This window comes from Oncorhynchus mykiss, chromosome 26, assembly GCF_057628025.1.
Source record: "Oncorhynchus mykiss isolate SJ-2025 chromosome 26, ASM5762802v1, whole genome shotgun sequence".
Lineage (NCBI taxonomy): Eukaryota > Metazoa > Chordata > Actinopteri > Salmoniformes > Salmonidae > Oncorhynchus > Oncorhynchus mykiss.
This window is the reverse complement of record NC_143047.1, coordinates 36142149-36158094: the sequence shown is the minus strand read 5'-3', so window position 1 is coordinate 36158094 and position 15946 is coordinate 36142149. Positions and strand designations below refer to the sequence as shown.

The following is a 15946-nucleotide window of genomic DNA, read 5'->3' as shown; positions in this document are numbered from 1 at the left end:
CTACTTTAGCCAACTCAAGCTTGAGTTAACTCAACACTGAGCTTTTATAATACTTGAATAGGAAGAGGTTTTGATAACCTGATTATTTGAAATGCTGTATCACAAGATTGACCCATTCTGCAACAAGTTTTACACATAAAAAAAAAAGAATGTCAGTCTGACAAACCTTTCTCTCTCGTGCTCAACTTGCCCAGATAAGTCAGTCTGACAAACCTTTCTCTCTCGTGCTCAACTTGCCCAGATAAGTCAGTCTGACAAACCTTTCTCTCTCGTGCTCAACTTGCCCAGATAAGTCAGTCTGACAAACCTTTCTCTCTCGTGCTCAACTTGCCCAGATTTACCAAAGCAAAGAAATGTTGGCGTCTTCATGAAAACTAATAGGAACACTTCATCTCCACAAAAAAATCATTGGCATGATGTGGACTGAAATCTGACATGTGACATACATTATGGGTACCATGACAACAACGAATCGCCAGTCATCTAATTTCTATCAAAACAAGCTTTATTCCACAACAGGAAGTAGGACTGCACCACTTCATCAACCATTCATCATGATTGAAACAAAGCCCTACTTGAAACATTGCCACCTGTTCCCATCCATCCAATTCAGTCGTCCAGCCAAAGACGTAATGCTGCTAACGCGGTTCAAAACACGGTCGAGAGAGAAAGAAACTCCGTCTCCATCCGGCAACGCGTTTAACTGAGGTTACAAAGTGACCTCTGGAGGTTGTACAAAAACCTGGTCCTGCACCTCCTCCAGGCTTCAGACAACAGAAGGTAGCACAATGCTTGCATAGTCTGATGAAAGGAGAGAACGACGTTCTCCGTCTGCCTGGTTCGTGTGGTATATAAAAAAACAAAACTCTTGTCATCACACATTGTCAAACTTGTGTTTTAGGTAGTCTTTCATGACCTTGGCAATGGGCAGGTCCTCCAGAAACGTCAAGCTCTGGAGGCCTATGTGATGCCGGATGTTTATCCGACACATGTCCTGCAAGGTCCTGGGTTGTCCTGAAAAGATACAACACATCTGTTAAAGAGATCAAAGCAGATCGCCCTTTTCCACAACAGGACAGTAAGAACAGCTCATTCTACCAATGGTGTGTATGAAATAAAAGGTTGAAGTTAAGCGTGTTTTGATAACTAATCTTGCACAAAAGACTGAGGATGTAAAAGGTGAACAGAAGACTGGACGTCCCACTGTTACAGGAGAGCCAGGGTGAGTCAGACAAGCATGTCTAGTGTCAATTTGCTCCTTTCACTTTGATTCATGACGTTTGACTCTGAATCAAAGTGAAACAAGCAGCTGGTCAGTAAGCTCCGTCTCACTGTGACTTTAGATTATTCCACACTTCAAATGGGACAATAATGAGCCTTTCAAACATGTTTCCCAAATTATCAGGCAGCTCAAGGCCAAACACCCTCTTATTGGCAGTTTTAAAATGTTTAGGAATCTATTAGCATCCAGGAAGCTAGCTCTGGAGTGTTATCAGTCTAATGGGGCTAGAGAAAAAATGAAATCTCTCTCACACAAGGGCATGACCCAACCCAGCTGGATGGCCACTCTCCCTGGCACCACAACCATACTGCCCTCGTCCGTCACCACAACCATACTGTCCTCGTCCGTCACCACAACCATACTGCCCTCGTCCGTCACCACAACCATACTGCCCTCGTCCGTCACCACAACCACACTGCCCTCGTCCGTCACCACAACCACACTGCCCTCGTCCGTCACCACAACCACACTGCCCTCGTCCGTCACCACAACCACACTGCCCTCGTCCGTCACCACAACCACACTGCCCTCGTCCGTCACCACACCCACACTGCCCTCGTCCGTCACCACACCCACACTGCCCTCGTCCGTCACCACACCCACACTGCCCTCGTCCGTCACCACACCCACACTGCCCTCGTCCGTCACCACACCCACACTGCCCTCGTCCGTCACCACAACCATACTGCCCTCGTCTATCACCACAACGATGCTGTCCTCTCTGTGTCCCTCTGCAGTCTCCAGAACTAAGCTGTCCTTTCCTTTCTCCAGGTGAAACTGAACTAAAATCTCAAACCGGTGCGACAGCACGGCACAGTGCTAGTGCTTTCTCCACTCTTCAACTATAGGCTACCCCTTCATCCACATTCCACACTGTCTAAATAAAGACAAACCATACGGAAGATGAGTCACACTTCTCCTTTACAAACCAAAGGCTTCAATCATTTATAGACTACAGGTGAAATATCAGTGTTGGTGAACCAACTTCAGCCAAGGTAAGTGTGAAATAATGTTTGGTTGTATTTCAACTTTTAAAAGATATTCTGGTTTCCATTTCATCTCTCTACATCTATCTAGTTGAGATGTCAGTGTTGGCAGCGACAGCCCTGGATGTAGCTAGGGGGCCGACGCTCTGCTCCCCAACCAACCCACCTGAGAAACAACCTACGGGAAACACCATACATCTATGGCATAATATACAATGAGCTTCATAAGAGCTGGGTGCCATTCATCCTTCAACAAGGCCTGCTAGCCGCAGCAGATGGGTTCATCCACTGAGGTAGTCAGTGTAATCAATAAGGGGGGATATGTGATCTGGCTGATCGTTTGCTATGGTCTGAATGAATAGAGGGGTCTGACTTCACATGGCTGTCAGTCTGAAATAGCACAGCAGGTCTTCGTCCCAAATGGCCACCCCATTCGCTACATAGTGCACTACTTTTGACCAGAGCCCTATGGGGAGTATAGGGTGCCATTTGGGAGCAGCCCAGAGCTCTTTGATATCTCCATATCAAAGTTCAGTGAGAAACACAGAGGAATGCAGCAGGGCATTGTGCCTCTCTAAAATGATTTCTGCTTCAGGTAACATCGTGCCCCCCCCCCAACAGAAGACTGGTCATTATAAAACCATGACAACGCTCCCTGTCCCTATGTTTCTGGAGGTTCTTTTTCTCCTCTCAACTTACAATCTCGCTCCAACACTTCCTGAAACAGACTTGAAGCGTTTCCATCGCCCGGTCCTGTTTTGACTCCATGTTTCTGTTCAGGTTCATAGAAAGCCCTCATTTACTTTACTGGTCTGATGTGCACAAATGTGTTGACTCCATGTTTCTGTTCAGGTTCATAGAAAGCCCTCATTTACTTTACTGGTCTGATGTGCACAAATGTGTTGACTCCATGTTTCTGTTCAGGCTCATAGAAAGCCCTCATTTACTTTACTGGTCTGATGTGCACAAATGTTTTGACAACCAACAACGAACATGTTAAGTTGTATTGATACATCGCCAATTATATTGAACTCATCTTCGGATGTTAATTTTAGGGCGTCATCCTTCTGCCTGTCTGATAAAGCAATCTAGGGGAAACGCTGAGTCCCAGTCAAGCCATGACATTATATTAAAAGCAGTGTTTATATCCACTAGCGATACGGTACTAGTACTACTAACAGCCCAGTGTCCCCAGACGGTGTCCCTCCCTGCCCAAGACTTACTGGTGACCTCCTGTAGGAAGTCCAGGCAGGGCCGGCTGATGCCCGACATGCTCGACGACACCGCCACGGGAGTCTGGCCCTCGTAGTTCCTTGTGTTGGTGTCGGCGCCGTACTTGTAAAGCATCTGAGCACACAGCACGTCGTCTCTTAGTGCCGATAGGTGCAACGGGGTCTGCCCGTCCTCGAGGCGACCCAGGTTAGTGTCCGCACCCCGCTGCAGGAACATACGACAGTAGGAATGATTCCCCTTGATGACAGCGTAGCGCAGCAGGAAGCCATTCTGAATGTCGATGTTGGCGCTGTGGTCCAGCAGGATTCTCACGCAGCTGGAGCGCTCACGGATGATAGCGAGTTGGAGGGGCGTGGTGCCCTTGTCGCTGAGGGGATCCACCTCGGCGCGGAACTCAAGGAGGAGCCGCACGAAAGAGTCGCGGCCATAGTGGGCAGCCACATGCAGCGGCGTCCAGCCGTCGTTGCTCTTGGCATTGATGATGTCGCTGCGGAAGTCCGACTCCAGCATGAGGCGGGCGATGCGCGCACGGCCGTGCATGGCGGCATAGTGGAGTGCCGTGAAGCCGCCGATGAAGTCCTTTACTGTGGGGTCAGCTGCGGGGGAGATAGACAGGGGACAAGGGGGGGTGAGGGGAACTGTCTTCTACAGGCTCTTTATTACAACAGAAAATGGCACATTCAGTTAAAACACTAACAAATAACAATCAGAGAGAGAGAGAGAGAGAGAGAGAGAGAGCGAGAGAGTGCGAGAGAGAGCGAGGAGAAACAAGAGGATGGATTATTGAGTGACAGCTGCGTAAAACATTAAAGGGACAATCTGCAATTACTACATCCATTTCTGAACTTACAAATTAATGATATGTTTCCATTGATTTTTGAAGAATATAACTTACGCCTCATGAGCGCAGTTCAACTATCACACCCCATTAGAACCAATAATATAAGCTTGTTTTACTCCAATGTTTGTAAACAAAGTAAATGTAAACAATCGCTACACAGCCTCAAAAAATGGTTTAAACTATACTTTGATATGACGGATGGTCAGTCCTTGCATCCATAGCTCAGTCTATGAATTTGAGGGTGGTTACAGTTCAACAGTCCCACCTCTCAGCTTTTTACCAAAACAGGAGCGGGGATTCCACTGTGTTATTATTTCATCTGCTGATTGCCACTTTAAAGTCTGCTGTAGTGTGAAAGGAAAGAGTGGGCAGGCAGATGCTGGAGCATTAGAACAATTAGCATCAGTGAGACATTAGAGTGTGAAAGCGGGGTCAGGGGTTAAAGTCCTGCTATTTCAATTAGCCAAGGCCGGGAGTGCAGGTAATGACCACGTCAGTGTCTGCTAGGGCCTAGGCTAAATCCAGAGGGGAATTTTCCATTCAAACAGCCTTGTTAAAAATGGCTGACTCCCCTCTTATCCAACATAAATCCATTAGGTAGGCTGTTTGACTGACCATCAAAGAGATTATTTTTAGCGTATCGTTAAATTATTTTAGACAATTAAGTCAAGGGTAACAAAATACTCTCTTGCTTTGTTGGTTATGCATACATTTCAACAGTCTCAATTTTTCTGCGCATAATCCAAAATAAACCCCTGACTCGTCCAATGAGCTCTTCAGAGAAAAACAGTTACTGAGAGACTTGGTCTACAGCGCCCCCTGGACTTGATGTAATGATCACTGCATCTACATGATTTGGAATCAAAATCTGTAGACATTTGAATAGCATTAAATAAAAACAATAAATGACTGCAACACTATTTCATCATCATTTCACAAAATGAACATGATTTTCACTCTGCTCAGAAGCATAATGTTAAACTGCTGTAGGGTAAAGTTTCCTCTAGGTACAGATCTAGGATGAGCTTCCCTTTCACCAGTCCTAACCTTAACCATTAGTGGGGAAAATATGTAAAACCGACCCAAGATCAGCATCTAGGGTCAACTTCACCCTACAGCCTCTATACCATGTTAGAATGACCTGGGAGTGAAGCTGTGGAGAAGATAAAACAGCTGCCATTCCCAGACTGGTTATATACTGCCATCTATAGACCAACAATTCAAAGGTGGAGTTTGATTCAGGTTGCACTGTCATGGTGCACCAATATGAAATATATCTTAAACAAACAGCACATGTGAAAGGATAATCATTATGGACAAATATGTGATTAGATGACTGATATAAAGCCACTGAATGGATGCATGGAGCATCATATGGCAGACCCTTGATGCGTGACAAATATGTGATTAGATGACTGATATAAAGCCACTGAATGGATGCATGGAGCATCATATGGCAGACCCTTGATGCGTGACAAATATGTGATTAGATGACTGATATAAAGCCACTGAATGGATGCATGGAGCATCATATGGCAGACCCTTGATGCGTGACAAATATGTGATTAGATGACTGATATAAAGCCACTGAATGGATGCATGGAGCATCATATGGCAGACCCTTGATGCGTGACAAATATGTGATTAGATGACTGATATAAAGCCACTGAATGGATGCATGGAGCATCATATGGCAGACCCTTGATGCGTGACAAATATGTGATTAGATGACTGATATAAAGCCACTGAATGGATGCATGGAGCATCATATGGCAGACCCTTGATGCGTGACAAATATGTGATTAGATGACTGATATAAAGCCACTGAATGGATGCATGGAGCATCATATGGCAGACCCTTGATGCGTGACAAATATGTGATTAGATGACTGATATAAAGCCACTGAATGGATGCATGGAGCATCATATGGCAGACCCTTGATGCGTGACAAATATGTGATTAGATGACTGATATAAAGCCACTGAATGGATGCATGGAGCATCATATGGCAGACCCTTGATGCGTGACAAATATGTGATTAGATGACTGATATAAAGCCACTGAATGGATGCATGGAGCATCATTTGGCAGACCCTTGATGCGTGACAAATATGTGATTAGATGACTGATATAAAGCCACTGAATGGATGCATGGAGCATCATATGGCAGACCCTTGATGCGTGACAAATATGTGATTAGATGACTGATATAAAGCCACTGAATGGATGCATGGAGCATCATATGGCAGACCCTTGATGCGTGACAAATATGTGATTAGATGACTGATATAAAGCCACTGAATGGATGCATGGAGCATCATATGGCAGACCCTTGATGCGTGACAACCATTTCCTCTGCTAGTCTCCTTTTCTTTGTGAACATGGATTCTGACAAATCCTTTCATCGACCTTGTCACCAGGCCAATTGGGAAAAGTCTTTCCCTAGCAACCATCTCTACTAACACTTCACCTCCATTGGTTTCAATTTAGCCGTGACTATAACCTTGGGGGCTTTTTGAGCTCTGCCAAGAAAAAAGAAAGAAGGCGGAACACTGCATTCAAACGTGTGACAACAGCACAGGAGGCTGCTAAAGGGAGGACGGCTCATAAAAATAAATAATGGAAACCATGGAAACCATGTGTATGATACAATTCCACTGACTCCACTCCAGCCATTAGTAGGAGCCCGTCCTATCCAATTAAGGTGCGCCCAACCTCCTGTGGACCAAAACCCCAGACCCCCTTATTCACCTCCGTGCTCCAGGAAGACCCGGACACATCTCTCCTTCCCCTTGGCAGCGGAGAAGTGGAGCAGGGTCCACCCGTTGGCATCACGGATCTTCGGAGAGTAGCCTTGCTCCAGCATCTTCCTGACAGTGTACACATCCCCCGCTGCCACTGCAGCCTGGAGCAAAGACAGTACAAGCCAAGAGCATTAGCATTCATCTCTAGCATAAGCAGTCATTTACCAGTGGGAAATGCTAACAGTAGAGTAGACCGTCTTGGTATTAAGTGTCTTTGCCTGTATCTGCAGCTCCTCTTGAAGCTCGGGGTTCCTTCTACAGTGATGGTTCAGCATCCTGTTACATCTCGTAAGGGGAGGGGTCATCCACACCTAGTCCTCTGTCTGGAGAGTTGAGACAGTAAACACGTAAGCTGCATCACTTAATTTGGGGTATTAGTCAAAAAATAGCTAGGCCTTCGTTTTGATAACAGTACATCGTCATGGATACATTTGTGTTATTGGTATAAATCAGCCGACTATACATTAGCAGGTTTTCTAAATCCAACTGTTCCGCTGGGATCAAAAGCCGTTGCATATTCTAGTTCTAGCACATCTCATTCAACGAACCAAGTGCTTGAGGGATGCTCAGGTGGAATAGAGGAAATCTGTTAGACAACTGGGGGTCCCCACTGCACTATACCACAGTGGTCACCAGCTCCGGTGATCAGTTGAAACAGGTAGGCTATTTGATGCTTGGCAGGAACCAGAGTTGGTGACCACCGCAGCACCACTTCTAGGTGCGCACAACACTTGTATACTTTAAGGACCATATGGTATTCCATACTGAACAGCAGCAGATAGATGTTCACCTTTTGTCAAGCTTGATTATGTAGTTAAGACAATTTTCATGTGTCTCTCTTGCGCAACAGTATGACAGACAGATAAGAACTCCACTCACATGGATTGTGGGCTAGCACGGACTCTGAAAAAAAAAAAGACAATTTAATGAGTATTCACATTCATCAGTTTATATTACTCAATAGAAGGCATTAAAAAACATACTGCATTGACAATCATAACATTATGACAGCAAATGAGAAATGGGAATAGCTAAACATTTTACATAAATTTAATGTTAGCTATACCTGCAGCTAGCTTCTATCCAAATGGGATGGCGGTATGATAGCTATAACTACCTAGATAACAACGTTGAATGTAAAAACAAGCAAGCTAGTAGGCTAATTGCTTATAATACGATACAAACAAAAGCTAACTAGTAGTGGTTAGCTAGCTTACTTGCTAACAGTTAGATTGCTACCTGTATTGGAAGGTCGGCTGCTGCCTTTCGTCTTCCAAATTAGGGCAATGTTGTAGCTTTAGCGGTGTTCTTTAAAGCTAGACTAGACAATGCATTTCAGACAAAGTTTAAGTAAAAATAATCCACAGCAACCTAGTTATCCAAGTAGCCACTGGCCAGCTAATAGTTAGCTAACTATGCACTCAAACAATGGAATGTTAGCTAACGTTAGCTAGCTAGTACTGCGACCCCAACTTGTTCCACTCCTTTCTGACTTATTTTAATTATATATCTACATGCCCACAAACTACGGCATGATACTACGGTACACTGCGCTGATATATTGATATATATACACAATTCCCTTTTAAGGAAGAAATTAATCGATCAACTACTGCTGGTTAGCAATTAGCCTAAATCGTTACCCAGTTGTTCAAGCTACTAGGAATGCATTGGATTTCAGAGTTTAAAAACATTTGTAACAATTTAATAGCTATGTGAACATGTGCACGACTCGAGAAGGCAACCATACTTCAACTACACAAGGTAGGTGTTAGCTAGCTTTGATGAATTAATGCATTATTCTTACTTAAAATACGAAGCTAGTAGGCTTGCTAGCCATTCTCCACCGATGCGAACCCCCAATTTCAACGGGCTTGTTTTAGCCAATCAGGCACAAGGAGCGAGGAATTTGAGCTGTCAAATCAGCATCCTTCTGCAAAACTTTATGAACAGTCTGTTTAGCTCGATTTCTAACAAAGTAGGCCAACGGTTTCTATGGCTATAATTCTTCTCATTATTGACACAATAGAATGAGTGAACTCCTTTCCAATTTTCTACTAAATGTTATCGCACGCTATACTTCCGTGTTCAGTCACGTGGTGCACTGTCTACAGCCAGAACTTAAAATTAAGATAATACTTTAAAAAAGAAAATGACAAATTGATATTTTAAATACAATATAGACTAAATTGGTCATTTTCGGTCCAGAAGCGTTAGGATGTATGACAACATTTAAAGTGATTTAACTGTACATTATACATCGCACTACAAGTCACAGCATGCAACGCAAACCAAACAGGAAGAGATATTTACAATTGTTTCGAGATGGTCGGCGCAAAGTCGAAGAATGCTTTTTTTTCAAAAGATACATTAATTGCGGCGGGATATCATTTTAATATTCAGTGTTGCGTTATACAAAAGTGTACAGAAAACATGTATAATACCATCCTTGCAATTTATTTTATTCACGCTTAGTAAAGTGTAGAATGTGGATCGCGTGGCAGAAATCTAATCAAAATCCGAAAAACTCTGTGCTACTTTTTCTTTTTTCAGATTGACCACTGCCAAGACCCCCGTGATCATTGAAAACCCAAACGCTGTGTCAACATGAATGAACAATTTCATGTCCTAAATGATGCTTACAGAAGTTTATTGTCGAGAACATCACCCAGCAAAATGAGTAGCCATGAGTTGGCATCCTCCATGTTCACATGTGTATGTGAACTGACTCTTGATGCCAGTGATGGTTCTCATTCTCAGCATCAGGACCAGTCCAGAGATCTCCTAACGTCCTCCAAATATTCTCCAAACCCAAATGGAACTGAACTGGCTTGTCTTGTGTTGACTCTGGTGGAGAAAATAAGCTCCAAACTGACATCTCAACAACTGTCTCAAGAAACCAGCCTTTACTTCAAAGATGTTTCTACAGTATTATTCCAGTATATGGATTTTATGTCCAAACTTGTGAGTTTGGTTTCCTGCATATGATTGGAAAATATATTTGTATTGTCCTTTGGGTTTGTTTATAGTAATAACATTTTTGTTTCCACCTCCCACAGGTTCACCTTGCCTGCTGCAAGGACAGGTTGCTGTCTCATCTAGCTGCAAAGAGTGTATCCTCCTATGTTATTTTTGAGCTGCGTTGCTTTGTGAGTTTTCTGATTGTTCTCATGTCTTGTGTGATTTATGACTATATATTGAATACTAGTCAAGTAACTCTTGGAGTTCTGTGTGCATCAGACAGTCTCACATTAGAGAACCCAAATCTGTCACCTGATACTGTAAAATCCTATTCACACACAGGTCTACCAGGCTTTATTTAAGCAGATTCTTACATTCAGTTCTCTCTTTTTTTTGACTAGAATACAGTCAACCAGATTTGGGAATGGAAGTGCTTGCAAGTGCTCCAGAACCCTTGCTCTGGCAACGAACTGGATGCATGCACATGGTCACTTACCACTGTCCTGAAAGCAGTTCTAAAAGAAACATCAGAATATAAACCTGGTATTGAAACACAATTCATCCATCAATTGTACCAACATGTGTCTTTTATTTGACTCCAAATAAGTTCCACTTGGTGCCAAATCCTATGTATTTACCATGTATTTACGTGGTAGTTAGGCCACATAGGCTGGAATAGTGTAACAGTGTGGCTATGAGTGTTGACATTGTAATTGTATTCTACCTACCTATGCATCTTCCATGTCAATACAATGTACATTGGTTTTAGCCACAGTGGGGCCTTCTCTTTCTTTTCCCCTCAGGGACTGTGGAGAAACTTCTTGCCACATTCGACACAGCTCTCACTGCTGCTTACTCCCAGCTTGTCCCTGTAGAGAGTCTGGGCCATGGGAACTCTGCGTCATACCCCAGTAGTAACACGGCAGACTGGGCTACAACTCTGACTAACCTCCTAGACTTACTGGAAGTGCTCACTGCAGCCAGGTTCAAACTAAGCAGCACCAGTGTCTGTTTCACCAGCTCAAGGCTCTCCCTCGTACAGGCATCGGCGCTACTGCGGATAGTCGACTCTCATGTCCACTACTTTGTGAAGAAGCAAGTGCTTCTGCTTTTAAAGAGGATTCTCCTTCAGAAGGCAGGCGAGGACATGGGTTTTGGCGAGGCATCCTCCCTAACGCATGGAGATGATCACATGACCAGTGACATTCTTACACTGGCTGATGATGTGTTGCAGGCAGTGCACACTGATTGGTTACAGTGTGTTCCAGTGGAGTCGGCGGCCATTTTCTTTGGAGGGACAGGCCAATCGTGTGGCGGGAGCAGTGATACGTTCGATCATGTGATGCTGAGGGCTGTTAGTCTAGTTGTGCTCAAGTCACTGGAATACAAAATCCAATCCGCTGGTGGGAAAGGTAACAGGACTATTTGTAAATGTTATTAACCATGTCTACACTAGGCACAATGTGTATTCTACCTTAAAGGTAGACTCAGCGAAATGATGTTGCCACGAGCAACACCGCAGATATTGAGAAGAGAGACATGCAGGAATTCTCTCTCACACAGTCATACACAGTATCTGTGCACGGGTTCGCTTTGCTCTGTTTGAGCGTGGTAGCCACGGTACCAAAACAGCGATGTTGAGCCTCGTGGAAGTTGTTGCAGGAATTTACCCACTATGCTGTTTACTTTCTGCATCTGTCATATCGCTGAGTCTAACTTTAACATGACTAGTTTCTAAAGCTCAAATAATCAGAAGGAGAAAAACATCATGATGACAGGAACGATAATTTAGACAGATGTATGCAATAGGGGGCAATGTTTCCCAACACATAACACACAAGAACAGTATTTCACTAAGTATTGTCTCTTTCAAGGCAAAAGTTCCTCAGGAACCCTAACCTCAGGTCTAGAATCAGATTACCCTACCCAGATCCAAACCATTATGGCTGTGAAAATATCTGATCTGGAATCAGTGAGTAGAGGCAACTTCTACCCACTTTGACCATTCACTTGTCTCTGGTCCCACAGGTGTATGTAATACCATAGGCATCCATGGCTATTTAAGTGCGTTGCTGCTGTTCCTGAGGCAGCGTGGGGTCCAGCTGAAGCAGGGATCTCACTCCTGCTGCTGGGTGTCCTTGGTGTTTGGAGAGCAGGACGACGACATGATGGAAGCAGCAAAGGCTTTACTCCTACTATACCTCCATCACAGGTACCATACCACCTAATACATACATTCATAATTTTTTTTATTTCACCTTTATTTAACCAGGTAGGCTAGTTGAGAACAAATTCTCATTTACAACTGTGACCTGACCAAGAAAAAGCAAAGCAGTGCGACAAAAAACAACACAGAGTTACACATAAACAAACGTACAGTCAATAACACAATAAAAAAATAAATAGGCCATAGTAGCGAAGTAATTACAATTTAGCAAATTAACACTGGAGTGATAGATGTGCAAGTAGAAATGCTGGTGTGAAAAAGAGCAAAAAAAAAGTATAGAAAAACAATATGGGGATGAGGTAGGTAGTTGGATGGGTTATTTACGGATGGGCTGTATACAGCTGCTCAGATAGCTGATACTTAAAGTTAGTGAGGGAGATATAAGTCTCCAGCTTCAGCGATCGATTTTTGCAATTCATTCCAGTCGTTGGCAGCAGAGAACTGGAAGGAAAGGCGGCCAAAGGAGGTGTTGGCTTTGGGGATGACCCTTGAGATATACCTGCTGGAGCACGTGCTACGGTTGGGTGTTATGGTGACCAGTGAGCTGAGATAAGGCGGCGCTTTACCTAGCAAAGACGTATAGATGACCTGGAGCCAGTGGGTCTGGCAACGAATATGCAGCGAGGGCCAGCCAACGAGAGCATACAGGTTGCAGTGGTGGATGGTATATGGGGCTTTGGTGACAAAACAGATGGCACTGTGATAGACTGCATCCAGTTTGCTGAGTAGAGTGTTGGAGGTTATTTTGTAAATTACATCGCCGAAGTCGAGGATCGGTAGTATAGTCAGTTCTATGAGGGTATGTTTGGAAGTGTGAGTGAAGTAGGCTTTGTTGCGAAATAGGAAGCCAATTCTAGATTTAATTTTGGATTGGAGATGCTTAATATGAGCCTGGAAGGAGAGTTTACAGCCTAACCAGACACCTAGGTATTTGTAGTAGCCCACATATTCTAAGTCAGAACCGTCCAGAGTAGTGATGCTAGTCGGGTGGGCCGGAGTGGGCAGCGATCGGTTGAAAAGCATGCATTTAGTTTTACTAGCATTTAAGAGCAGTTGGAGGCCATGGAATGAGTGTTGTATGGCATTGAAGCTCGTTTGGAGGTTTGTTAACACAGTGTCCAAAGAAGGGCCAGATGTATACAGAATGGTGTCGTCTGCGTAGAGGTGGATCAGAGAATCACCCGCGCAAGAGCGATATCGTTGATATATACAGTGAAAAGAGTCGGCCCAAGAATTGAACCCCGTGGTACCCCCAAAGAGACTGCCAGAGGTCCGGACAACATGGCTGAACAGTAAGAGTAGAATGGCTGGTTTATAATACTGAAACACTGGCTGATGGACAAAAGGAAGTATTTCTGTGTGGCTTTCTTTTAGATTAATTTCTGAATTGCAGTTTTGTCAGTGGTTGGTTTGATTCTGCTTATGAAAATCTGACATTTTGATATCTCTGATTATCTAAGATCAGTCACCCACATAAAGGAGTAGGTTGAGAACCTGATTGGACCAATTTCTCAGACACTGGACTAAAAACAATGCTCAATGCAGATGCTGGCAAATCCAGGATTAGTATTATTTTGTGTCCGGGAAACAAACCTATTATGTCCTTGATATGTCTGACTCTTCTGTCTGTCTTCCTACAGAGTGTCCTCTGACCTGGAAGCTGATGCTGTGTGTGTTGTCGGCGGCAACCCCCACTGTCACTTTCTCTTCCTCCTCTGCAACATCTCCTTCGACCACAGCATTCTCCTCGATTTCCTCATCTCAACGGAAACCTGCTTCCTCGAGTACTTTGTCCGTTACCTAAAACACCTCCGGGACGACTGGGAAGGTTTCCGAATGGTCTGTCAGAAGATAGATGGGTCGGACCGGTGTAAACTGAGCTGGAAGATTAGCCAGAAAGACGATCAACTATTGGACAACCTGAGAGAGGAACTTCAGCAGTCATTATGTGCCTCTCGTGGAAGCGTGTCTACTTCCAGCCATTCTGGAGGATCAGTTACCATCGTGGACCCAGAGCCAGCTCCATGTCTGCAGCCCAGCTTGTGTCTGCCTTCAGGGAGTGCAACTGCCCTGGCCTCTACTCCCCCTCTCCGTCTGGTGGACTACGGCAGCTCAGAGGAGTCTGAGACTGAGGACGGTGACCTCCCATCAGGCCTTACACAGGATAGGCTACACAGCGACTCTGTGGTTCACACACACAACAGCCACTCTTTTGATAGGACTGTTATGTGTCTGACAGAGCTCAGAGTGGTGGTGACTAGACTGCAGAGGAGGAGTCTGTTCCCTTACAATGCCACCTCGCTCTTGAAACTGCTGACACAGATTGAAGCGAAGAGATGTTGTACACAGCGTTGAACTCCGTAATGATGTAATAAATGTTACATGGTGGTAAATGCATTTGGTCTCATTTGTAATATTTTGAGGGTTGTAAAATTCCTATAACTTGACCAAAATTCCCAGTTTGACAGAAATGAATGTGCTTTTGGAAGATTCCTGGAATCAGGATGGAATAAGCATGAATTGTGGGAATCCTTCAACAGCGGCTTCTAGATTTCTTAAATGTATATTTTAATACTTTAACATTTTTCATGGCATCCTATTTGTGAATGGATGCTCTTTTTGGGGACCTTGTGGTTGGATGGTAACTCAAGGTAAGCGTTGTTTATGAAGGGATGGTAATGATGACCACTTCCTTTCATTTGTAACTACATTTGAATCATAAAGACGTTCCAAAAGCAACACATCCTGTTTGCATGACCATCGTAAGTAAACACACACCTCTTTCAACTATATGTTTTCTTTTGGTTCCCTCCCTTCGGTCCAGCCAAACGTCACTATTTTTCCCACCTGTCTTTGTTGATCTCCTTCTGTTTTCACCTCGTTCTATGTTTTACTAGAGGGACTATTGTGTGGAGGAGTAGCTCCTATTCTCCTGTCTGCGTTATCTGGAGAACAATGCAAACAATCCACAGATTATCACCTGAGGGCACCTTTGACTGCAGGTAGCGGGGTTAGTGTGCCTCTCTCTCTATCTCTCTGTGTGTCTGTCTATCTCTCTGTGTGTGTGTGTTCATGTGTGTGCCTCTCTCTCTATCTCTCTGTTTGTGTGTCTGTCTGTCTTATCTCTCTGTGTGTGTTGCGTCGTGACACTTCTCCATTATCGCCCCTCTATGACAACGTACCTGGAGGGGAAGGAAAAAACTCCTGTCCAATTGTGCCGGAGCTGGGTGTGACCCTTTAAAGAATGTCAAACAAAGACAGGGAGAGGGAGAGAGGGAGAGAGAGCCTGCCTACTGAATGGAGGGACTGTCACGCCTGTTTGTTTCCCACAGTCAACATTACATCAACAGCTCTGGTGAGGACAGGACCTACCTTACCTGGTTTCCCTACTGAGGGTGAGGACAGGACATACCTTACCTGGTTTCCCTACTGAGGGTGAGGACAGGACCTACCTTACCTGGTTTGCATATTGAGGGTGAGGACAGGACATACCTTACCTGGTTTCCCTACTGAGGGTGAGGACAGGACATACCTTACCTGGTTTCCCTACTGAGGGTGAGGACAGGACCTACCTTACCTGGTTTGCATATTGAGGGTGAGGACAGGACCTA

General features: G+C 44.4%; 3 protein-coding genes across 6 annotated transcripts in view; 2 read left to right on the top strand and 1 right to left on the bottom strand.

Moving 5' to 3' along the window:
* Positions 1 to 487: 487 nt before the first annotated feature.
* On the bottom strand, positions 488 to 9250 carry LOC110516695 (ankyrin repeat and SOCS box protein 7). 2 transcript variants are annotated; one of them, XM_090221623.1, is made up of 7 exons: positions 8955 to 9210; positions 8387 to 8468; positions 7938 to 8050; positions 7366 to 7470; positions 7095 to 7248; positions 3492 to 4097; positions 488 to 1014 (listed from the first exon to the last, which is right to left on the bottom strand). In XM_090221623.1, the coding sequence occupies exons 4-7, from the start codon at positions 7450 to 7452 to the stop codon at positions 875 to 877; spliced, it is 987 nt and encodes a 328-aa protein (XP_090077749.1). In that variant the 5' UTR covers positions 7453 to 7470; positions 7938 to 8050; positions 8387 to 8468; positions 8955 to 9210; the 3' UTR covers positions 488 to 874. The 2 variants fall into 2 exon arrangements, with proteins under 2 accessions (XP_090077749.1, XP_090077748.1); XM_090221622.1 differs by lacking the exon at positions 8387 to 8468 and having other exon boundaries at positions 8955 to 9250.
* Positions 9251 to 9416: 166 nt separating this feature from the next.
* Positions 9417 to 14732, top strand: LOC110506899 (protein Lines homolog 1). Of its 3 annotated transcripts, XM_036963357.2 has the most exons (6): positions 9421 to 10111; positions 10207 to 10296; positions 10510 to 10651; positions 10912 to 11520; positions 12137 to 12320; positions 13976 to 14732. In XM_036963357.2, exons 1-6 carry the CDS (start codon positions 9755 to 9757, stop codon positions 14688 to 14690), a joined length of 2097 nt encoding a protein of 698 aa, XP_036819252.2. In that variant the 5' UTR covers positions 9421 to 9754; the 3' UTR covers positions 14691 to 14732. The 3 variants fall into 3 exon arrangements, with proteins under 3 accessions (XP_090077746.1, XP_036819252.2, XP_090077747.1); XM_090221620.1 differs by lacking the exon at positions 10510 to 10651 and having other exon boundaries at positions 9417 to 10111; positions 11343 to 11520; XM_090221621.1 differs by lacking the exon at positions 10510 to 10651 and having other exon boundaries at positions 9434 to 10111.
* Positions 14733 to 15646: 914 nt separating this feature from the next.
* LOC110506178 (ceramide synthase 2) overlaps positions 15647 to 15946 on the top strand; it is a 31601-nt gene continuing 31301 nt past the window's right edge. The window contains exon 1 of the mRNA XM_090222884.1: positions 15647 to 15730. The gene's annotated coding sequence lies outside the window, so the exon portion shown is untranslated. The remainder of the gene's footprint in view (positions 15731 to 15946) is intronic.